At 36.9% G+C, this 24,545-nt stretch overlaps 2 protein-coding genes across 9 annotated transcripts in view; one reads left to right on the forward strand and one right to left on the reverse strand.

The window, feature by feature from the left end:
• The first annotated feature begins 435 nt into the window (after nt 1–435).
• Nucleotides 436–24,545, forward strand: part of WDR41 (WD repeat domain 41) — a 29,918-nt gene continuing 5,808 nt past the window's right edge. For 2 of the 5 annotated variants that reach the window (XM_085214564.1, XM_085214565.1), the window contains exons 1-13: nt 437–651; nt 3,877–3,992; nt 8,307–8,355; nt 9,250–9,381; nt 9,744–9,806; nt 10,313–10,424; nt 11,813–11,875; nt 13,012–13,122; nt 13,982–14,166; nt 16,250–16,371; nt 17,238–17,326; nt 18,052–18,182; nt 20,132–20,261. In XM_085214564.1, the coding sequence (XP_085070690.1) occupies nt 601–651; nt 3,877–3,992; nt 8,307–8,355; nt 9,250–9,381; nt 9,744–9,806; nt 10,313–10,424; nt 11,813–11,875; nt 13,012–13,122; nt 13,982–14,166; nt 16,250–16,371; nt 17,238–17,326; nt 18,052–18,182; nt 20,132–20,261 (1,354 nt within the window). In that variant the 5' untranslated portion in view covers nt 437–600. Of the gene's footprint in view, nt 652–3,876; nt 3,993–8,306; nt 8,356–9,249; nt 9,382–9,743; nt 9,807–10,312; nt 10,425–11,812; nt 11,876–13,011; nt 13,123–13,981; nt 14,167–16,249; nt 16,372–17,237; nt 17,805–18,051; nt 18,183–20,131; nt 22,471–24,545 lie in introns of those variants that run through there. The other 3 variants (XM_085214567.1, XM_085214566.1, XR_014880698.1) reach the window with 3 other exon arrangements.
• Nucleotides 22,301–24,545, reverse strand: part of PDE8B (phosphodiesterase 8B) — a 72,544-nt gene continuing 70,299 nt past the window's right edge. For all 4 annotated transcript variants that reach the window (XM_085214562.1, XM_085214561.1, XM_010725532.4 and 1 more), the window contains one exon: nt 22,301–24,332. In XM_085214562.1, coding sequence (XP_085070688.1) covers nt 24,217–24,332 — 116 coding nt within the window. In that variant the 3' untranslated portion in view covers nt 22,301–24,216. The remainder of the gene's footprint in view (nt 24,333–24,545) is intronic.

Raw genomic sequence — 24,545 nt, forward strand, 5'->3', positions numbered from 1 at the left:
GTCTTTTGGGTTGGTTTGTATTTGTAATCCTGTCCCCTTGAGCCTTTGGAACACAAGCTTTGACTTAAGCTTAAAGGCTTCCAAGACGTTTGTAAGGGAGGTGAGGGCAGGACTGAGGGGTGTGAGACTGGCATTTAACCTGATGGCATATCCCCATTTTGGAGGCCAGACAGAGTGTTGGATCCTCCAGTTCAAGGCAGACATCGTGGAGCCCAGGGCAGCTCAGCAGTGGAGAATGAAAGCAGCTACAGCCAAGGGAAGCTGCTAAATGCAAGAAAATGTTAGACACAGGCAGTTCGGGGGATTTTTACTTCAGGAAACAGGCAAGAGGGTAGCAATAACACGGGATTGTTATTCTCAGTTCGTAACACATTTCCTCTGCAGCTGGAAGCCGGGAGATCAGAACCTAGTGAAGGATTACTTTGTCACCGTGTGCAATCAGGGCACTCGGCACTCGATTGCTCAGGCCTCTCCCCGGCCCGCTCGTTCGTCGGCGCAGAGCTCGATTAAGGGGGCCCTTCCAGCGGCGGGGAAACCGTGCGCCCGGGCGGCGCGCAGCCAGGAGCTGGCCCGTGGTTCCAGCGAGGCGGCAGCAGGGGGATGCTGCGGTGGCTGATCGGGGGCGGCCGGGAGCCGCAGGGCCTGGCGGAGGTACGGCGTGGCCGAGTAGGGCCGTTGGTGGGGAGAAATCTCCCTTCAGCCCCGCGGGAGGAAGCAGTGGGGCGTGCTGCGCCGCGCCGCGCGGGGTGTCTGTGAGCCGGCCGTGCGCGTTCCGTGCTGCGCTGCGGGGTGGCGCTGTGAGCCCCGCGCCGGGGGCGCGCCCAGAGATAAGGCGCGCGGCGGGCGGTGACGGTGTTGACATGGCCGGTGTGTGGGCTGGTTCTGTGTTGTGCTGTGTGAGGGTGGCGCTGACGGCATTGCCTCGTCCCGAGGAATGCTGCACCGAGCCTGTGTTTAACAGGAATTAGCAACGCTGCTGCAGGGATTTTCACTCTGAATGCTTTCGTAACGCAGACAGGCACGAGGAAATCATTCTTCAGCTGCTGTGCGTGAGCAAGCCGTGACAACATCTCGTTTTGTTTCTAATGTCAGTGGCAGTGCCACTGACCTGTGTCATCAGTCCAGTCCTCACTTATACTGCGGTTGTATTCAGCAGGTTTGTGTTCAGGGCGGGAGTTGGTAAAGGCAGTGCTGAAATGGAGTAGGCGGCTCCCCTGCTGTTTGCTGCTCTCCGGAGTTTTGAGCTACTTTCAAGGCACGCCGTATCTTAACAAGGTGTAAGTGTGGTCGAGTTCTCCCATGCTGCCTTTCTTGGCTTTCATAAGCATGATTCATGGGACTTTTCTCCCACTGCTGATATCAGTGTTCATTCCACGTGCCGTGTGATGGTATTTTCCCTCAGTGGAAAACTGACAAATAAGTACACATAAAGATGATTTCTGAAGATTATTTTCTGCTTTGCACTGTGTTGTGCTACAGACAATGTGAAGATGATCTTCATAAGCATTAATTCTCTTTGTACTCCAACAGCATAGATGAGGAAGTCCGTAACAGTCAGTAGGCTTTGGGCTGGTTGCGTTTGGTTTGTTGCTGTGGCTTCAGTCGGTCACAAAGAGGCAGAAGCACTAGAGTCTGAGAGAATAGTGAAAACCTCTGGCAAAGGTTTTTAATTTTAAATTCGGGAAATATGAATTTCTATTTAGCCATTCCATTCTTTCAGTTTCACAGTATGTGATTTAGACTTGAGCTCCTGAATTTCTTATGTTTATGGCCGCAGTATGTGCTTGATAGTCCATATAAACTGTTTTATTGTGCTCCGGAGTACAGGGTAACTACAGAAGAATCTCTATATCCTTTTGTATCCAGTTTTGTTAGATTGCTTTTGAACATCTCACCTTTAAGTGCTTCTAATCTCAGGGATTATCAAAAAGTTGTGAAGCTGTGTTGAATGTTATTATTGCAGTGATGGTTATAGGCCCTGCATAAAAATGTGTAAGTTGGGAATGGATTCCATTAGGGTCGGCATCTAATCTTCTCTTGTAAAAACTTGGTGTTGCTACAGGAGGGTTCAGTTAACAATTAGTTTACATCAAGCAGACTTCTTTAGAGAAAGAATGCAAGTATAATCTAACACTTGAGAAGATACTGGTGAAGATCTGAAGCAAGAATGGCTTGCAGTATGACACAACTGGAGGAAAAATTTGTTTTTTTGGTTGTTGTTGTTGTTCTCTATATCACATTGCAGCACTGTACCTTTCAGTATTCGTGGGCAATCTTAGGTGAAGCGGAAGTAAGAAAAAATGAAATTAGGCAGGTTCAAAGGAAGTATCACTGTGTTATCCTGAAGAAGAAGTGAAGACAGAATATAGAATTAGGATGTTAGTGTTACAAGTCCTGGCTTTTTCAAAGCAGTGGTGCAATTGTTTTGTGAATATATGTTTCTGTTATTTAATAAAAGAACTGGACTCTTTTCACTACAGTACTGCTTATGTCGTCAGCTCAATGCTACTGAGATATTTTAGGATTTTTAAAATGCTAGTTTTTTTTTTTTTTTTTTTTTTTTTTTTTAAGAAATATTTTGATTTGCTTTTCATGGCCGAATTGTTAGTTTTCATATTTCTCTGACTTTTCTCTATACCTCTGAGGACTATACTTCCATTGTTTTAAATGGGAACTGCTATTCTCACATAATTGCATAAAATGAGGAACAGTTGCTTCATGAAATGCATCAGATACCACAAAACCAAGATAAAATTGCAAGAACTAGCATTTTGACAACCTCTTCATTTTAAATATAACACAGATTTCCTTCCCTTTTTATTAATTTTGTTGTTCTTAACTTGTGAAGTACCAACACAGAAATAATGGAAAATAATTGGTTGTTCCTGCAAGAAAATATTGATGTTTCTGAGGATGTTTGTCTCATGTAGGTTTATCTCTCACTTATGCTATAGCGTTCGGTAATTACAGTTTTACAGTGTAGTTTCTGTGATACCTTTAAAGAATAGATGGTCCTAGAGGTAATAAAGTTAGGAAGTGGAAGAATTTTGTCACTGAGTTACTGCTTAGCAATTTGTATGTCCTTGGCATTTTTAAAATTTATGCCAAAAAGCAAATTGTTCCGTAATGCTGAGGACTGTAAGCACAAAGAAATTGCCTTCTATTGAACAAACTGATGACTGACATTAGCAGAACTGTCCTATTCAACGCTGCAGTGCTTATACAATGTTTTGTTGACCCTGCCGGGTGATCAGCTTGCTCTGAGTGATTTGTAGTGCTTTTAATTGTCTTGACGTAATTGTAGATGCTGTTCTATGAAGTGATTAATCGTCCTCCATGTTTTTTTTTAAGCTGTTGGCTTTAGTATTTTGTGAATAGAGTTCAGTGGATGAGACATATAAATATAGATACATCATTGAAGGTGTTGTCTTATATATAACTTCAAAATTGAATGATAGGTGAAATATATATGGGAGATGCAGAAACCTCTCAGGAGGGTATGTAATTTAAAGAAAAACTAAAGGTATGGTGTATGTAGCTGGCTCCATATGGTAGCTGGAGGCTGAACTGGCTTTTTGTCTTGATAGATCAGTGAATAAAGCAGTACAAAATGTTTTTCAAGCAGAATATGCTCTATTTTGATTTAAAATACATTCTCCAGAAGGATATTATTTACTTGAAGTGATAAGAAATGAGCCTTTCTGGCTATCTTAATTAAAGTTAAGTTATTATTTCAGAAAATTAATTTAACTTCAGATATAACTGTACGTTTCCACATGAGGCTATAAATAGATTGTTAAATGTTATAATTACTTTCATCAGGTTTTTGTGTCAGCACAAAATAAATCTGTTTTTTTTTTTTTTAATGAATTTTAGAAATCATCAGTACAGACCATCGGTGAAGAGCAAGTACAAAATCCTTACACTGAACTCCTTGTGTTGAAAGGTCATCAAGATATAGTACGTTTTCTTGTACAAATAGATGATTACAGGTATGAAATTGCGTCATAAGTTGTTCTATAGTGTTCTTGGGAATGCTTCAGATAATAGTTTTGAAAATGTAGAAATGTTTTCAGTTCTCTGTTTTTGCTGGGGAAGGGTGGGGAAAAGACTGGTTTTAAAAAGACATGGGGTGTACTCTTGTTTTATTATGTTTTTCCATTGTTTGTCTTTTAATGAAAAAAGAATGGTGAAGAAGTTATTTTCATTTCTCAAGCTCTTTTATTTGAAAGAAACACCTTTAGCTAATTGAGCCCATAGTTTTCTGGGCTGAACTTTCCCTTCTGTATATGCATACACATGCCTTCTCCTGAAACGTTACAGACTAGTGCTTCCTTTTTTTTTCCTGAGTAGTCTGATGTGTTCTGTGTTCTTGATTTGAGTTTATTTGTTACATTTCAGCATTTGGTTCCACAAATGACCGTGCATCTCTTACAGAGTCCCTCAATGTAGTAATTGAACGGTATATTCTCAGTGATACTGAATGTTGCTATTCCTGAGTCAAAAGCAATGCATCTGTTGTCCTTTGTTCTGAAATGCCAGTGCTTAATTCACTTGACCTGCAACTGAAGCAACTGAAATTCTCAAATCTTGAAGTGTTCAGAAGTTTAGTTCTATGCGTAACGACTACTGAAATTTGAAAAGGGGCTAATCGCTATATTATATATTTACTCCAAATTCCTGTTTTCAATTTGCTGTAATTACTTGATATCTTACAGTTCCATTATCTCTCTTACACAGTTTTAACTTTGTGGATTTTTTAATGTATTTCCCGATATCTTTGTTCTGTTCTTATTTTTTTTGTAACTAGTTAAATTCCAAGGAAGATGTCATCTAAAAAAAAAATCTGATTATGAAGCAAAGATGAGGTCACTAGCTTTACCTTTATCTCTTTGGAAGTGTGACTAGGAGAATGAAATACGGTTCTTTTTTCTTAGTGTAAAATTAACCTTGCATGCTCTCTCATTTAACCTAATCATTAAACAGAGGAATTAATTAACCGCCTTAGAATAAAGTTGTGAAGCTTTTAATCAATTGTAACCAGAATGACTCTTACCTGTCTTGAAGAATTAAATAGAAAACTCTCAGAACTAGTTATGTTACATAATAGTTAGGAGTCTATTTGCTGAGGAGTATTTATTGTCTTCTATGGGTTGTGTACAGATGAATATCTCTGACCTACCGTTCAGTACAATACACAAACAGAAACCAAGCTCTTACCTACACTTTATCTTCATAGTGTTAAACAGGCGTTTTGTGAAGAAATATTGTAATTAATAATATATTAATAATATACTTGCAAGGTACGTCTTTTCCCCTTAATTCATTTTTTCCCCAATAACTTCATTTATGTTCTGTAGGGAAGTATTGGTGATAGGTGGACGCTTGGACTAGATGATCTTGGAGATCAGTTCCAACCTTGGTGATCCTGTGACTCCAAGATGTAGAATATATATATATATATATATATATATTTCACTTTGTGTAAGATTTTTAGTTTTCATTCTTAATTTGCAACTGTTTAGCAGAAAATTTCATTCATTTCCACGACAATTTCATTACACAATTTGACCAGAAGTAAAATTCATTTAAAACTAGAAGATTGTGATTTGTTTTTCCTCACTCCTTTCCCTTCCTTTTCAGAAAAGTTATAAAAATAAATTTTTTTCAAGTTACATTTTTCTTAAAACATACACTGAATAAAATGCCAGACTGTTCTTAGTTTTCAGGCACTTTCTGAGGTAAAGAAATCTTTTATCATTTGGGCACCATTTTATGGTAGTAGGTAAATTACTGGAGTTAAACTAATGGTAACCAGCGTAAAACTATAGCCTGGTTGGCTCCATGGAAGATAGATTGTGAAATAGCATCTGGATGAGGAGTAAGTTACATAGGTGGTTAATATTCTGAGAGTTTGGGAAGTTTGATAGTCACCTCACTGAACAGTAATTCAAGGGTTTTATTTATGAAGAATATTGTAGTTTCTGGGTTGTTAAACAGCTGATAATATTTTTCACTTGATTCTTTTCAGTAAAATTAGTATTGTTACTCAGCTTCTGAAATGTTTTTATTTAGTTTCTGCTGCTATTCCATTGTGTGCTTTTTGTCAACTGTTGTAAGCCAAGTTTCACGCTTCAGATCTTTAGATAATATCATCTTATTGAGAATTTTGCAGAAGGATTTTCTTGTTTTCTCAGTGGCTCAGCTAAAACCAGTGAGTGGAAAATTTTCTCAGATTGGTTTTTGAAGATACTAAATAAATCCTGTATAAATGTAACAGAAAGCTGTTTCTTTTCTTTTTTTTTTTCTTTCCCCTTTTATCTTGTATTTTTTTGATCATGAAGTAAGGGTTGTATTGATTGGGAGATTGCTAAAGAAGGCTAAGACTCAGCAAGTGTCTTCCAAAAAATGAGTGAGATAAAATTGCATGTAATACTCTAGCATTTGACACATTAAACTAAAGAGATTTCTTAACACATTTTAAGAATAGCTTTCTTTGTTGCTTGTTTGACCATTCCTTACTCCTTCAGGAAGCAGATGCGTTTACAGAGGATGGTGATCATGACTGGAAAAGAATCAGGTCACCTGCAAAACTTCACCTTGGTGAACAGGATGTACTTGTAGAGTCAGCTACCCTCCAGTGTACCTCTTTGCTTAAACAGAAATCCTGGTTAGATGTTGAAGAGGAAAAAGTACAGAAGAGCACTGCATTAAACTTCTGTGCTGATAAATCGTGCTCAAAACTTCCTTCAGACACCAGTTTCTTTCTCAGGTTTTTGTAAAGCAGCACACAGTTCCAATGTTAGTTGAGAAGCAACTGGAATTTAAAGGGATCATGCTGAAATGTGAGAGTCTGATTAAGTTCTTGACCTTGTGGCAAAACAGTGCGTAATTCAGCTAAAAGTACACTAAAGATGAGATATTACTGTTATTAAGGGCACGCATGGAAGATTTTTTTTCACTATATTCTTTTTAAAGAAGATGTGTGATTGGATGTAATATAACAAAAGATACAAAAAAAGTGTATTTAGCCATTTTTCTTACTGTAACAGGAAAAAAAAAAAAGAGGGCATTTGAAAATAATTGGGGCTGAGGGAGTACAGCTTTCTGCCAGAAGACTTACTTTGTTAGCAGGTTTCACAGGCAATGTAACTACAAAGTAAGAGTTCAAAAGAAAGGATTTCTATGTAATTAATGAAAACATTCATGTCTGGCAATAGAAAAAAAAACACAGAAGTGATATAAATTTTCTTCACTATTTTCTTGCACATAAGTAGATATTTTAGTTCATCGAACATAGAATGGCTTGAGTTGGAAGAGATCTTAAGGCCATCAAGTTCCAATGCTCTGCCATGGGCAGGGCTGCCACCCTCCAGCTCACGCTGCCCTGGGCCTCATCCAACCTGACATTAAGAGCCTCCAGGGATGGGACACCACAGCTTTTCTGGGCAGCCTGTTCCTGTGCCTCACCACACTGTAAAAAATTTCCTCCACATATCTAATCTAAATCTCCCCAGTTTAAAACCGATCCCCCTTGTCCTATCATTATCTTTCCATGTAAAAAGCCTGCATCCTTCCTGTTTAGATGCTCCTTTTAAATACTAGAAGACCGTGGTGAAGTGTCCCTGGAGCTTTCTCCAAGCTAAACAAGCCCAGTTCCCTCTGCATTTTGTAATAAGAGTTGTTCAGTCATTTTCATGGCCCTCCTCTGGAACTGACCCAAGAAGTCCACATCCCTCCTCAGCTGGAGGACCCAGGTTTGTACACAGTACTGCAGATGGGGCCTCACAAGGGCAGAGTAGAAGGGGACAATTGCTTCTCTCTCCCTGCTGGCACCTTAAATACAGACCTTCTGGGAGGTTTTTTAAGCTACATGCAAGTACCAATAAATACTGGGCTCCTCTACTCCGGTGCTGAACTCAGATGAGTGGTTTCTAACTTGTTTGATGTCGTGCAGTCAATTGGCTCTGACTGATAATATTTGGCTTTAGGGTGTGAGGTTATTCTGTATATAACATCTTTCATCAAATTTTCAAACAGCAAAAGAATTGGTTCTGCAATGTGGGCTTCTGTTTATAACAGCATTTATTGGAATTCTCTAGCTTTGTTCTTTGTTGGCAAACACCTATTTAAATGTACTGACTTCAGGACTTCAATTTGAAAACTAATTGAGATTTATGGATATTTATTTATTCCTTAGATCAAAATCAAGAGTCTGATATTTCAGATATTTTTTTATGTATAATTTTACTTCTGTTCCGTTATATTATGATACATTTAAGGTTTCACTTTGTATTTCTTATCAGGTTTGCATCTGCAGGAGATGACGGAATCATTTTTCTGTGGAATGCTCAGGTTTGCTCTTTTTTAGTGTGTGTGGGGGTAGCTGATTTGTTTCAGAGGGGGTAAGCATTACGGAGAGCTGTTTGAAATGTCTGCTAGCATAAAACAATTGCTGCGTTCATTTGTATCAGAAATACTATTTGAGAGTGTAGAAGTGGAGTTTGTCAAATCTCAGTTTTAAAAGAAGAACTAGGAAAATAAAAGTTGTGTTGTGGACATAAGAAAAAAAACAATTTTTAGAAGTTAAAATGTTTTGTGGTGGCATAATGATTTTACACATATTGGGAAATTATATGTTGATGTGAAAAGCAGAAGTGAATATGAACTTACGACTAATTCTTCTTTTAATATATGCTTAGTGCTTGCTGAAAACACTAAGCTGCTAACTGTGGACTCTATGATTATATAGCAAGATCCCAGTATTTATCTCTTTAAGGATATCTTAATAGCTCTGTTTGCAATAACTGCATTAAAACTGATGAGACTAAACGGAGAGCTAATGCAAAACTTTATTGGAAAAACACCAATCGGTGATAGTTAAATTCTTCACTCAGTGCCAAAGCAAGGCCTTGCTTGCTGTGATAAAAATTTCATTATAATTTTTGAAAATCTTCTGAAGTAAAGTAATTATTCTGGAAATTGTTCTCTGTAAATGTGAAAACCACTGTATTTGCTATGTAGTACTCTTCATGTATGTACTTAATATGTTATTTAACTTAAGTTTAACAAGGTAAGATCTTGGAAAGTGTTGGAGGTCTAGTGAAGAGAAACATAAATAATTTTGGAAATTGAGATTTTAGACTCTTAGGAATTTTTGTTTTCAAAAGTACTTTGGTACGTATGTCATGTATTACAATAGATTTAATCCAAGTTTTACCCTTAATTTTCCCTTTTCTTATTTTTCAGAGTGGAGAGAAACTTTTTGAACTTCATGGTCACACACACAAGATTACAGCTATAGCACCGTTTTTTTCATCAGATGCTTCTGACGAAAACAGTCATTTGATTTTAACAGCGTCAGCTGATAGAACAGTTATTGTATCCTTAGATCTGGAGAGGTTTTGAACTTCTTTTTTTTTTTTTTTGTATTATGTTTTTACTGGAAGCATTTACAGAGGCTACATGTTGTTTGAATTTATTGGCTGGTTATATGCAGTATGTATAGTTGGATCAAACTAGGATTTTCTTCTTGTCATTGCTCACAATTAGATGTAATCCTTACTATGAAAATGAATCTTAATGATAGGCAATTATTAGTATGTCATTTTGGTCTTTTGAAAAGACAGTCCGAAGCTATAATACTGAGTTTCTGCATATCTATGTCCCAAACTCCCCTTTAGTTATAAACACAGCAGTTATAATAAATATATAACATCAGTTTCCTTAATGAATTAAGTCAGGTTTGGGACTGCACTACTGGCAGACAGGTGCAAAAAGTGTCATGTTTCCATTCTACTGTAAAGGTAAGCTGAGGAAACCCTAAGTCTGCCTGTCTTTTTGTGCACAGTAATCTTTTCTGTATGGGTCTTCCTATGGGGAGGTGTATTTAAATGAACAACAGGGTAATTTTAGAAGATGTAACCCTTTAACAGTGACTGCTTGAGAACTGTTCTTAAGAAGTTCTTAATTTCTTTCTGGAACTTTGAATTCCTCAGTTTTGTTTTTGAAAGGCTATAGATTAAGGGTGATTTTATAACTCTGTTTTGTTATTGCATTGGAAAAGGCAATCTGCAATCAAACTATTTTTGAATGTTAATTGAAAATATCATTAGAGATCAGATCTTGTGTTGTTGATAGAATAAATGTAACATATAGTATGTAATTAATTCTGTATTTCTCAAGAATCTGACATTTAGTAGTGTATTTCATAGTACTTACAGGTTCATCTAGCTAAAGCTCACGATCACTTTAGTGAAAAATTCCCTGCAGAACTTTTGCAGGGGACATATATCTGATTTTTGTTCTACAGTGTTTGACAGTCCTTCAAAGACTGGATGTATGGTTGTCTGGAGGGAGTGATCTATGTGTTTGGAACCGAAAATTAGATCTCTTGTGTAAGACCAGTCATCTTACTGATGCAGGTAAAAATGTAAATGACTCATTATAGCAGTTAAAGTGCAAGTAAAATGGATCTGTATAATGATGCAAAACCAACTTGGCAAATTCTCTTTAATTTTAATGATAACATTATGTATTAGAGCCACTTTTAAAAAATGTCAAACTTAATCATTTCAAAATTAAGACTGCTTTTAGTCTCCTGTGCTGTGTGAATTTTAGAGTATGTCAAACCACAGTAAGTATAATACTTTACAGTTACTCTAAATATTTTGCAAGAACTGTATTCCAATTGATTTGAAATCTTAGAAGGCTGTACCCTCTATTGCTGACTCACATGTATTTGCTGTAATGCGGGCCAGATCCTTTCACTTCCTCTTATTATTTCTATTTAGAACTTAATGGTATTAGTAGTAGAGTAGTAAAATTTCTTTTTATTATTAAGAATCAGTGATTTTTTTTTTTTTGTGGAATGTTGAGATCAGATTATATTTACTGTATTTCTATCAAAACCTCAATGTCAGTCATGCTTTTCTTTTAATAAACTTATATTATCTAGCTGTGCAAAGAAAATAGTTACACATTATTGCTATGCTTTACAAAGATAGCTCTGAAGCTGTTAATCAAATTCAGAGCTAAAACCAATATTTTCCTTATTTTTGTCATATAATGTAATAGTCATAAGTAAAACCCTTCTGAATCTTTGAGAATACCAGTATTTCTTTAGGTTTGATGCAAGCTATCCTACCAAATAGCAGTTCTAATTGGTGTTTGTAGTTGGTAGCATAGAGTGCTATTTACACTTTTGTATGTAGGGTTGACCAATGGAATGTGCTGCATTGACTCTCCTGATCCCTTGCTTCCTTTTTGGGGGAAGAAAGAGACTGTTTTATTCTTTAAGGAATTTTTCCATATAAATGTGACAACACAGGTTGGGGGATGTCTATGTGGAACAAGGGCAGGATAACAGTAAGCTGGACGTCTTCTCTTATGCAGTGTTTTGCTTTGGCTGGCTCTGCTTAATATTTTAATTTAACATATATTGTGGCAATATCAGTATCTAATAACTTCAACAACTCGTATTTAAAGTCCTAGTAATTACCACAGTGTCCTTTATGTTGTCCAGCATTAGGACATATACATCTTAGCCCTACTTAAAATAAAAAGATGATTTGTAGGAACTTTAGCTCCTATCTCAAGTTCAGTGCTAAGAATTCTGCTGGTTTTTGAACCAAACTCTACCTCCATCTGAAATAATCTGTTCACTTCTGTTGCAGTTTTACTTTGGCTTCGTGCAGTATGATTTTGTTTTGCTAGTAATTTGCACAGAAAATTATGAAAAACATTACTGAAAAGGATTTGTCAGTTAACTGTGTTTTCTTTCGATCAATAATATTTCCTTTATTTTTCAAAGGGATTAGTGCTTTGGTTGAATTGCCTAAAAATTGTGTTGCGGCTGCTGTTGGCAAAGAGCTAAGTGAGTATTCTGGATTTCTGTTAGGTCTTTGTATCCTCTGTCATTGCTTATCAGAGATACCTGTACACAGAACATTGCTGGAGTTGTATAGGAAAAGTGAAAGGTACTAAGGTGTAATTAGCAACTTTCCTATGTCATCTCCTTTCATTAAGATGAAAATTTCATTGAGAAATGGTCAAAACTTTTCTGCATTCTTTTACTATTATGCCACTTGTCCAGATCTGATTGTGGATATCTGCATTTGTCCTTCTGGTCTGGAACTTGTTTTCATACCTGTTCAATGCCTAGGAACTCCATCCTAAGATACAGAGTGCAGTATTGCTAATAAAACAATATCCAAAGCTGCAAGGAGATGATGTTGGCATATTTGAACCTCACTTAGACAGGCTTTTCTATGTATGCAAACTGTAAATCATTTGCTAGCTGTTTGTGGGGAGCCTTTTAGAAGTGTTTTATGAAACTACTGAAATGCCAAAATGTAGAAAAAGTTTCAGGAGATAAAGTGTACAAAGAGTCCAAAAAACAGATTTTGCCCGATATTATTAAATATACTTGGATGAAAAAAAAAAAAAAAACATCTAATAATGTGATCAAAGAGTTTGGAGCAAACTAGAAATAGTCTTGTGTTTAGACTTGGGTATACAGAATAAACTTCCATCTGAAGTTCTGTCAGTTCTGACATTCTGAAATTCCAAGACTGACTGAAAGGAAGTCTTAATTCTTGGAGATTTTGATTGCGTTATTACAGAGAATTACATCCTTTGAGACAGTGATTGTTTTTTACCTTACTTATCAATACAGATGTTTAATACTTTCCACTTCTGCTTTGTACAACTTCTAATGTTGATCATTGAGTTCTCTAAATTTCAAAGTTACTAGGTCGAAATCTCGATCCCTACAGCTGTAATAGGAGACATTAATAATAACACTCTAATAAATTATTCACATTTTTGTCTTATGAGGAAAGCAGTTAAAGAGATGATCATAAATGGCAGTGCGCATCTTGCACTGTCTCACTTTTAATGTGCTTAAATTTGTGTCTGTCTGAATATGATCTATTTTATTTGAGCATATCTATATTTTATTCTGACAAATGATAAAGCTTATTTAGTCAGTTTCTCTCATTATCTTGGAAGTCATTTTTAGGTTGATTGGTTCCAGTGATAAGTCCAAAGATTGGAATATCCTTGAAGTAAAACGCCTTGTCGATCATCAGGATAACATCTTGTCATTGGTCAGTATCAATGGTAAGTGGGGTTTTGGTGGAATATTTCAACTGCACGCTTCTTGTTGGGAACAAACTTGTAACTGGAGTGAAGCTTTATAACTAGTAGGTGATCCTTTCTGTGGTAGCTGTGAAGGCAGTGAAATGTGAAATGAAACCAGTTAGGTTTATGATGTAGAAAAGGCTTAGGGGGGTACAGATGTGGGCCTGCACTTAAATGCATTATTTAGAGGCTCTAGAAGATGATCCAATCTCTGTTGCTTATTTTGACTGGACCAAGGGACTGCCTGAAATTCTGCCGAGGTAAAGACTGCATTACCCTTCTGCTTTATTGTCTTACCTGTCTCTTTGAGTTCCCTCTGAGCCCAGGACAAGTTATTCCCATTGTGATAGAGTGTATATTTGTACTCTGGCTAATATGTGCCAGCCAGATTGGCACAAAGGGCCTATTGAGCAGAGATGGAGGGAATAAAACTTGGATTCTCTGGTGGTTGTTTCTGGGTTAGTGATGTACCTACTTATCAAATGAATAAGAGGCTTTTTCATGTAAGCAACATATGAACTTCAAATACTTGTAAATACTTTCAGTGATGGTCTCTGCCTATGTCATACTGTGCTTTGCAGCAAGTGAATGTCCTCTTTGCTAGATCTGATTTTACAAGAGAGAGCTCATCTCCTTTCGATTGTCTCAGCTATTCTAAGTAATCAAACAAAAATTTTCTCAAGGGGGAGAGGATTTTGTTCAGTCAGTCAGTTATGCTAACATAAGCTTTTTTTGTTGTGTAGGGCTATAACCTTGTTTGAAATGGATGGGTTTGTTTGTTTGTTTTAAAATAATATGATTTCAATGTGATTTTTTTTTTTTTTTTTTTCCTCTTTAGATTTGACTTTTGCAACAGGTTCTCATGTGGGTGAGTTAATAGTTTGGGATGCACTTGACTGGACAAAGCAGGCATCTGAGTGCAACTTCTGGGACTCTTCAGTCCAACCAGATGCACGGACAGAAATAAAACTATCCCAAAGTCCAAATGAAACTTCAGTTCAACACTTAGCATCTGATGACAAGGTAAGAATTCTTAAGCTGAGTGAATACTGAAAAGAGCGAATGTTCTGTGTTTTCAGTTTTGTTGCTGTTTTAAGCAGTTGGATAGACTTCTTTAAAATGGGTACATTTTGGTCATTGAGCTAACTGCAGATTGTAGGATGTTGGCTGTATGGGAGCTAACATTATGGACTGTTGGAACAACTATTTTTTGACTGAAAAAAGAAAATCAACTGTTTGCAGAACCACTAGAAAAAAAAAAAAGCCAAACACATTCTGATGGTGTAGATCTCTTTCATGTCATGGTTCTGGAATGGCATTTTTCAAAACCGTGCATCTCTTGTACAGTTACTTTGGAGATGACTAAGGAGAGCTCAGTCATTGTTGAGGAAATGGTAAAAATCGTCTGATTGCTATTGACTTTTGAGAAATGTCACTGCCTGTTAGTGACAAAGGAAAAAATATTTCATTGTTGGAGTACAGTGGGATTCTGTTCTGGAGCAGGAAGGTGCATTGCAAGGAAATGATTAAGAAAAAGATTTCTGGAAATGACTTGAAGTTGTAAGCTATAACAGAATGAAAACTGTGGGAAAGCCTGAACGCAGCCTGAGGGCCAAGTCGTCATTCAGAGTCTTGCATGATTATGGATTATTCTCAAAAATACTGCAAATAGAAGCACTGAGTGGGAATAGAAGGAGAGAGATGTAGCTGTGTTTTAATGTAGGGTTTCATGTCGTTCTGTTGTCAGTGCTGAGGAATAAAAAGTCAGTCTTGTTCAGGAGTTCTGTGATTTGGCTTCAAAGCATTCTGACTCCTTGTTCAAAGGATGCACAAAATGGAGCTTGTAGGAGAAAAAGAATTTTGGAAGTTCAGACGTAGTTAAAAGTATTGAATGGGGTGGAATCTAAGTCTGCTGAGAACTTTCTTCCATTCGTGGAACTGAACTAAACAAATTGCTGCAGAATTTTGAACTGTATTTCTCTCTATTGTGAGGTTTGAATGGTAGCACTAGAATCACCTTTTCTTCAGTGACACGCCTTTGCTTCATACTGCCCGTCTGCTGCCATCTATCACACAGCAACCAAATGTAATGGAATATTGGTGGGAAAGTTCAACCTCTACTTCCATACTACCAACATCTGTATCTGGTGAAATGAGCCAACATAATAAAATAGGAGGCATTATTTTGGAGCATTCCTTCTCATGTATAAATAGAAAATTTTAGTTAAAAAAAAAATCTAGATTACCAGCGTTACGAAATGTTGACAAGTGTGTGGAGTGAACTGCTTATGAGACATTGATGTTGAGGCTCTGTGGCTGGAAGCAGGCCATTCAGGAAAAAGATCCAGGATACTGTTGCTTAAACAAGGTATGTCCTGGAATACATTGAGTGGGAGTGTTTTTCATTCCTGTTTGGCGCCAAGTATTTATCAGGTATGGCTGTTCTTTTCTGAAATCGTAACAGCTAAGTCACAGTAAGATCCAGGTCCAATGATGTGCAAGGTATTTCTGGCTTCTTAGAACTGTGGTGGTTATCAGATAGAATCCCTCTGTTTCACTGAAGGACAACATTGCGTGTAAAATGCTTACTGGTCTTCACAGTATTGTGTAATATATGGAGTGGATCCTTGGGTAAGACCCTTTTGTGCAGATTTATTAAATTAAAAAACAAAACAATAAATGTAGAATTCTCAGATTTCTCCAGAAATCCTTAGAATTCTGGATTCTCACTCATCCTTGAGAAAAATAGGTTTTGTTAAAACACAGAGCTATACTTTTAGTGTAAGAATATAAATGTTTAATTGTAGAAATGTGTTAATTTGTTGATATTCCTGATTTCTCTTTAGACTATAGGACAGAGGATGAAAGTACTGAAATTAAATAACTGCTTGTAGTAGAGTATCTCTCATTTCTTCCAAAAGATCCATCTTTTTTTCTGAAACTTCTTGTTCCCATGTGCGTAGGATAAAGCAGTTAACGTGAGTACAGAAACTAGCCATGTAATGCTGACTAGATGATATCATAAGGCCTGCTGGAAATCCATAACACACAGGGTGATATTTCACTGTCTGTTTCTATAAGTTGTTCCATTGAATTTTCTTTCCAGTACGTGTATGCTGCAGTTGGGAAAGGCATATACGTATATAATCTTCAAATGAAGCGTGTGATTGCCTGCCAGAGAACTGCTCACGACTCTTCTGTACTGCACATTGAGATGCTTCCAAACAGGTACAAGTCATGGTACATCTTGTCATGCAGTAAAGAAGCTCAAAACTTGGCAGAGTGACTAGATACAGTCTACAAAGCTACATCTAATTTCTAGGGCAGAGACTTAATCTTTAGCTTGATCTGCTTTTACAAGGTAGAACTTGTTGATTTATCTTCGAAATTCAATGCGAAATAACTAATCCCGTGTGCTTGATAGACAGATTCAAAATAAAATATCTTGGCTATTTTCAAAGTCAGAATTCATGAACACTTTTGTCTACATTGTGAAAATACAGCTTAATGGTGTTTAACTTACATAAAGCAAAGACCTGTGGCAGATCTGATAAATCATTTTCATTAAATATCTAAGGACTAACAAAATATATTAGCAAAAAATAACAACTTCCAGTCTTCTTTCATTAGAGTGGAATTTCTGACTAGAACATATTTTGGACAGCCAAGTTTAAAAAAAAATTAACGAAAATTACATATATAACAAGTTTTTAATGTTATCTATGAGTTGCATTTTTAAATCCCTTTATTTTTAAGTTTGATGGAGTAAAATTCTATTAGAAGCTAAAAATTGGGGTCTTGATTTTGAAAATTCACATTTTTCAAAGCACATTGTTCATGTGTAATGAAAAAGGCTATTTTTCCTTATTTTCTCTTTCCATAAATAATATGGTTTTGCTTAATGAAAGAAAGCTTGCTGAAGTCATCTTGTGTGTTTGCAGAGCCTAGATGTGTTTTAGTGTGATTTAAAAAAAAAAAAAAAGTTTGAAAACATAAATTTTTCCATTTATGTTTCAAGTTCATTATAGTTTGTCCTGCTACAGATACAGCTTATTTGTATCTATGCTTGCATTGCCTATCAACTGTTTTGACAGGCAGCTGATATCCTGTTCAGAAGATGGCAGTGTACGCATCTGGGAGCTCCGGGAAAAGCAGCAGCTGCCAAATGAACCAGTTCCAGCAGGTTTGCTTGGAGTGTGGGGTGAAAACAGCATTTAGAAAATCGGAGAACTCTATTCAGATGTAGAGAGGCTTGAAGGGTTAGGAACAAAGATGGAACTTCATTGTGTACAGAACTCAAATTTCTCATTCTGTAAATGTCATTACACAGTTCTTCAGATATGTATTTTCTTGTACATAAGTGGAATGCGTCGAGGATTATTGTTGCACATTTTGGGTGATGATTTTAAGACTAAATGAGAAGTCAGTAAGTGGTATGAAAACGGCAATTCAGCACCAAAAACTTGCTTGCTACTTGTGTGCAGTGCTCTAATGTGCAGTGGAGGACACACAGGGACGAGATTGGCACTTCATTTTTCTCTTCTGAGCACAAATGACAGCTGGGCAGTTAAGGAGATCAGAGCATCACTGTCCTGCATCTGCCTTTGCCATTTAAGCATCTTCTGGATTTTTCTGCTGAATACATGTATTTTCTCATCCAAGTGAGTAATTCAAAATTTGCCACATTATAACAAGATTGAAAATATCTGTGTTTTCCTCTGCCATAAAAATGAGTAATTCTGATTCCGAAATGCTGTGCAGTATAATGCTTCAGTTACTTTGCCATGCAGACTATCCTACTTTTAGATTAGAAGCAACTCTCAAAGATTTCTTTTTAGCCAATGGAAATAAAAATTGCTTTTTTTTTGTTTGTTTTCCAAAAGAAAACTTTTTTTTTTTCTCCTACAGGGTTCTTCAACATGTGGGGATTTGGAAGGGCAAACAAGCAGGCAAACCAAGCTAAGAAGGTGCAGGAGAATACACCTATGCATTTTTTGGAGCTGGTTGGTGATCTGATTGGTCATTCATCAGCTGTACAGGTAGGCCAGTTTTAGTAGGGTGAAAAAAAGAATTTCATTCACTTATGTAATTTTATGTCCATTAATTACTTATGCAATACTTACGTTCTTTAAAACGCTGTAACTTTTGACTCTGTAGGTCTGGAGGCTGGGACTGTCCTCATCATACTATGGAGCTGTAGGAGAGTCTTGGGCTTTAGGTCCTTCTAAATTCATCAGAAATTTAGCAACTAATTAATAGACACATTGATTGTGTGGAATATGTAGAACAGTGTGAAAATTATAATACTAGTAAATTAAAGTTCATTAGAGCTCAGACAGTGACATATGCATGAAGACTGTGACTGTACAAAAATGCTGTAGAAAAATATGGTAGGATTTTGGGTTCCTTTGGAGACTGCAAACAGTACAACTGGGAACTGGATGTTTATTCAAAATTTCCTTAAGTTTACAGTCTGTAAACTTTTCTCATAAAAAATGAAATCAATTCTGTAATTGTACCCCCTGTGCTGTAAGCATTAAGGTTGTCTTTTAGGTTTACATCAGGTATCATGCTGCCTAACAGAGTATAGTATTTTTTTAAATGGCATTTCCCCTTCCACACTTGTGTTTTCAATGTTAATGTTTAGCAAAAATATTGGAGGGAAAGAAAGATAGCTTTCTTACAGTGAGCTGTTATATTCTTGGTAGGAGCAGGAGAAAGGTTTGGTAATGAGGAAGGGAGGAGGGGGCAGGTCCTGGAGTAATTTTGCTCGAAAGTATTGCATGAGACTAGCTGCAGAACTGGTAAAAGCTGGAAGATTCTCACTAATAGATAGAATGATCCCATCTGCTACAGAGATTTCTGCAAATCTTTCTGCCTCTCTTTCCCATCTTTTTCTCTAAAACTATTTCTAAAACTATTAGAAAAGACTATCTTAGCAGTAAGAAAAGTAGGTACCTACAAAAGGAGATATAGTGTCTTGTTTGTCTCTTGCCTTCTTTGCTTTGTCCTAATATGTTTTGTCTTTATTGCGATGCTTTAGAATCAAGTAGCAGGTAACCTAATGGTGAAAATGATTTCCTGCAGTGCTCTACATATAGAAAGTATGGACTCTAGACAGACTGGAGCAGTTGAGGCTGGAGATGTTGAGTGGTGGATGAAATGTGATGGTCAAAGATGTGCGCTTGGCCTGTGTGTTTTACTGGAATCAGAGCTAATAACTGGCTGTTCCTGGGGCAGATAGGCTGTGGCACAGTCTTGGTCCTTCCTCCAGGCAAATCTCTCAGTATCTTCAGAGGTCAGAGCATTGCAAGCATGCCATGATGTCTGTGTGTGGCCTTGTTCCACTGGATGCTATATTGAAATGTTAGCTGATGAGAGGCAGCCTTGTGGTCATTGAAGTTAGGGATCACTACTTATCTTACTGGCTCCACTGCTCTTGTGGAATTTCTCCACTACTTCTATATTTCTCCTTTATCACAGTTCTCACTGGCCTATTGCCCTCTGTGTGTGGCCAGGTACGTGTCAGTGTCTCTGATAGAGGTATTTATTCTTGATTCCTCTAGGTCTGGTGGGAGTAGCTTGTGTTGTAGTGTGGGTACTGTGTAGTCAAATGAACAGTACGGTGGCTTCTATTTCTGAGCAGAAACTGTAAGACAGAGGTCATGCAACTCATGCCCCTTCTACTGCTGACTTAGAAAATGTTTTATTCAATTTGCTGCACCTTAGCTTCTCTATCTGTAAAGCTTTACTTCCTCCTTCACATGGAAATCTTTCAGGGAAAAGTGTTATTTAAGGGTTGTATTCATAGAGATATTTTATGACAATCTCAAACATACAGAAAATGTATGTTGTAATTTTGAATGCCTGATGTTTGAACAAAACCATTTCAGACACATGTACCTTTTAAGTCCAGTTTATGCTGAACATTTAAATCAGCTGATAATATCATGTGAGTGTCATAATAATCGTAATGGTTTCATTGCAGATGTTCCTGTACTTCAGTGAACTGGGTCTGGTTACATGCTCTGCTGACCATCTCATTATTCTGTGGAAGGATGGTGAACGAGAATCTAGACTCCGCAGTTTAACGTTATTCCAGAAACTGGCACAAAATGGTGATTTGCAATCAAAATTTTAAATTGCTTGAATACAGGCTAAATATGCATAACTGGATATACATTACATGTGAATGTGAAGGGAAGTCTGCAGTTTTACTGTGGGTTAACCTACACTGGAGTTGATAGTACACCACTATGATGTCTAGCATGAAGTGTGATTGATTCAAGTTAGTCATTACATAGTGTACTCATTGAATTCATTTGTCTGTCATGAAGGTGCTGTCCTTACTGGGGATTTTCATGATGTAAAAATATTTTCATAACCAGTAGTAATTGATCTGTTCTGCCAGCTGAGCACTGAGTTCTTGAATAAAATTTGACTGCAAAGAAACTTACACTATGTGTGTAAGCCCAAATAGTATTTTAGAGTTAAAAAAAAAACTTAAAGCCTCCAAACACACAGTGCCTTTTTCAAGTCTGGGAAAGAAGCAGTAATCTACAAAGCTGAGCAGATTTAACAACAAACATAATTAAAAAAAGAAAAGCGCTGGGGAAAAAAACAACCAACCAACCAAAAACTCTCCAGTCCCCCAAAACCCTCCACTAAGTTAAATTCAGAACAGTTATTTATAATCATCGTGAGATGGGGAATAGAGGAAGGAATTATCAAAATCATGAGAAAGTCAGTGGGAAGGAGGATGGATTACCATCCTTCTACTGTTTCTTCTGGAACAGAGAGGACCTAGGGTCAAGAAGACTTGAGGAATTTAAAATAGGGCTCCACTGTCCTCAGTTCTGCTCCTCAGACCCAGTGCTTAAAATAGCTCAGGATAAGTCTTCTGGAACTTTCCAATACCATCGCTTCCTTTTGAATCAGTGAGTTAACTGTTCTCAGTACTGTAGACTCCAGTGGTTTAATTCCAGATTTAAAGTCCAGCAGCTGCAGTATATGTAATTAAAACAAAGAGCTAAGTGGATCCCAACGAGAGCAAAAGCAAAAGGAAGCATTCCCAACTTTCTAGGAGGAACTAAAGAAACATTGATTTGCTTCCCCCAGCTCACATGGTTACATGCATTTCCCGTAGCACCGAAAAGACAAACGTTGCCTCTTGAGTCTGAACATAATTATCCCTGGAAGGGGAGGCAGAGAACAATAACATTTTAGGCTGTATTTTTCCCTGCTTTTGTGAGTCTGTTGAATTTGGAATCCCAAATGGCATTAAAAAAAAACAAACAAAAAAGAAAATGGAGAAATTGTTAAGTAATGTTTCCTTTTATATTCAGGAAGGTGAAGTCAGCTTTAAATCTTGAACTGCATGTTTTTTTCTCGAGATGGCTATCCTATGATAGGGAAAGAGACTGGATTACAGATGGTTATAGCATGCCTTTGGGTATGTGTTACTACACATGTGAGGATGAAAGCACGTTAACCTCATCTGCTCATTAGTCTCTATCTAATGCACTGTTTCAGATAGTGTTCACCAGCAAGTGTTGCACTCTTGCAACTGAGGTACAAAGTGGGAGAGGAAGTTCCTCTTTGGCTCTTTTTCCCCTGTGTGCCCAGGCAGCCCAGAGGGCCAACTGCACCCTGGAGAGCACCAGGCCCAGCATTGCCAATAGGTGAAGGGAGGTGTTGTGCCACTCTGCTCTATGCTGTGCGGCCTCACCTCCTGCACTGGGTGCCATTGGGGTGACACGAGATAAAGAGAGTGTCCAAACTGCAAAGCTGGTGAAAGGTCAGGAGAGCAGCGGGCGTTTCAGTGTTACTATGATTCCTTTTTAAGTTTTTTTTTCCAGATCTCAGTAAAGCAGAATTCTGTATGTTCTTGTGAAAGTAAATGTCAGAAGTAGCCTTAATATCTGTACAGAGAAAAGAGGCAATTTAAGCTTCTTATATATGTACTGATAACAGTATGAAGCAACAGACTTTAGTCACTGGACAGGTAGGAGTCTGACAAAAGTGGTACATAAAAATTAATTCATGCTTATTTCTTCTACTCTTAAAGAGGACATTACTTCACATCAATTACTTTTTTACTTTGGGTAAAAGAAATACACAGCATCTTGCAACAAGTATTTCACATTAATGCTTTAACTCAGGTACTGAGGCTGAACTTTATTTCTTACGTCCCTTCTACCATTGACATTCCTCTTTGTGTGACAGAGCTGTGACAATACTGAATTGAAATGTTTTACATGGCTATGATCTTACATTTACGCAGTATGATCTTACAGTTTAATAAATTAAGAGGACAAAGTTTTGAAAGTTTAAATTCTTTTCTCTAATGCATGCTGCAGTGAGCATTCAGTCATTGGAATAGTTAAGATACAACCACGGAGAGCGCTAATTCTAGATAAAGGAATGGTAAAAGCAGTTTACTGTATAAAAAACAGAGGTTCAACTCATCTGAATAAAAATCCATTGAAAAAATGTTGCCTATATAGTAAGAAATAATGAATATATATCTTTCACCAGAAACACCATTCTTCAAATATGCACAGTGCAGCATTTTAACACATAGCAACCAAAAGTAAGGTTCTTTTACAATTCTAACAAAAATATACCTTATATACATTTTTTTTCTGCACACACATTTTATGAATGTTTCATTTTGTTTTCCAAACTTGGTACAAAACATACAAAAAAGGTTGGCACATTACACAAGCTACTTGCAGTAAACAGTCACTGTCACTTTTCTTCCACAGCAATCTAAGCTCCTTTTATTGTTTTTTTTCTTAGTTCAGTTGTAGATAGAGTGTAAGGGTGTGGAAAAGAGTCTGCCTCGAGACCCTTCGTTTCAACTCGAGTCACTGATTTGATGCTTTTGCCTGCAGTGCAAAGTGTTTAAAAATCAGCAGTTCTGCCATTATTAATTGAATAATCTGACAATAGTCTAAAATCTGAACTCATGTTCATGGTCTGCATGTGGTTAAAATGAGATGTACAAAAATATGCATTTGTGCTTAGGAAGCTTTAGCATAAATTTCATATTTTAAAACCAATGAAAAACTATGTCTGATTTCTGACTTACTTATTTACAACTTTTGGAATTTTTTTTTTTTTTTTTTTTTACATGACCAAACAAAGCAGCATTTTGTTAGGAGGGAAGAAGCAGTACAAACTGTAATGCTGTTATAAATTATAACCTGGAAACTTTTTTTAAAAAAAAGATGGAGGCTCATCTGATAAGTGAGTAACACAATATATGGCCTTCTCATAAAGTTTAGATCAGTTTAATAAAATTGATGACTGTGTACAACCATCACATTATAAAATGGGATGTCAATCAACTGCCACAAAGGTTTATATGTAAAACTTGACAAAGTATCACATGTTAACGTCTAAGATGGCAGAGAAAAATGTGGATGGCACCAATTACACAGAACATGCTTATTTTCCTCCTCTGTATAACCATTGTACGGGAATTTCACTTCCTATATAGAAAAGGAAGAGCAGGTTTATATTATCTATAATGAAGGTTTTACTTTAAATGGTGCTGGATTTGTTTTTAGTGTGCCCAGTTTCTTGAGGTTTACTTGTTCTACTGTGCATGCTCTCTCTACAACTGTGATTGAAAGAGCTAAAGAACACTGGCAGAATTGGAATAAATTTACGCTAGGTAACTGAGAAGTGTATATGGTTGTTTTTCAGCTTATTATTTTCCTGGTGACTAGATTACCTGTGTCTGAGAAACAGCTGTGTGAAGTGTTAGTGGACACAGTTGTATTTGATACAAGATTTAGCAGATTTACATTCAGTACTAGAAATTAGTTTTGGAAATACTTATCTGCCATAAAATGATATTTCCAAAGTGCACTTGCTTATGGCCTTTTTTGAAAATATTTTTGTATAGAATTCAGAGAAGCTTAAAAATGATAGATAAAATACTTTGTTCTTGACACACAGTCTTAGTTTCACTTGAACGGAAACACTATCCCCTTTGTATCCAAGTTAATAAGCAATTCACAGTGGAACTGGTAGATTGGGAGGTCTGTTTTTCTTGTTTTAGTGTCAGTTGTTGTTTTCTGATGGAAGCCTGAGGCTCTTGCATTTTAACTCATCCAGCATTTTCCAGTGTTTGTAGTTGTTGGCCAGGTGTTGCATCAAAACAGGCAGGTGTGCAAATGCTGAAACAGAAGAACAATTTTGCTACATATACAAAAAGTACAGCAGAACAGCCCAGCCTTGTCTAAAGCCAATGTTCTCCTATCTCTTGTAAGTTAATGCTAGCAGAGAAAGATTTTTTTTTCAGTCTTTCTCCTTCAAGTTAATCCCTTTCTTAGTTTATAAGGAGTTTAGCCATTTATTCCTATCATGCAAATACTTTGATGTTGGTTTCT

Source organism: Meleagris gallopavo, chromosome Z, assembly GCF_905368555.1.
Source record: "Meleagris gallopavo chromosome Z, MGAL_WU_HG_1.1, whole genome shotgun sequence".
NCBI lineage: Eukaryota > Metazoa > Chordata > Aves > Galliformes > Phasianidae > Meleagris > Meleagris gallopavo.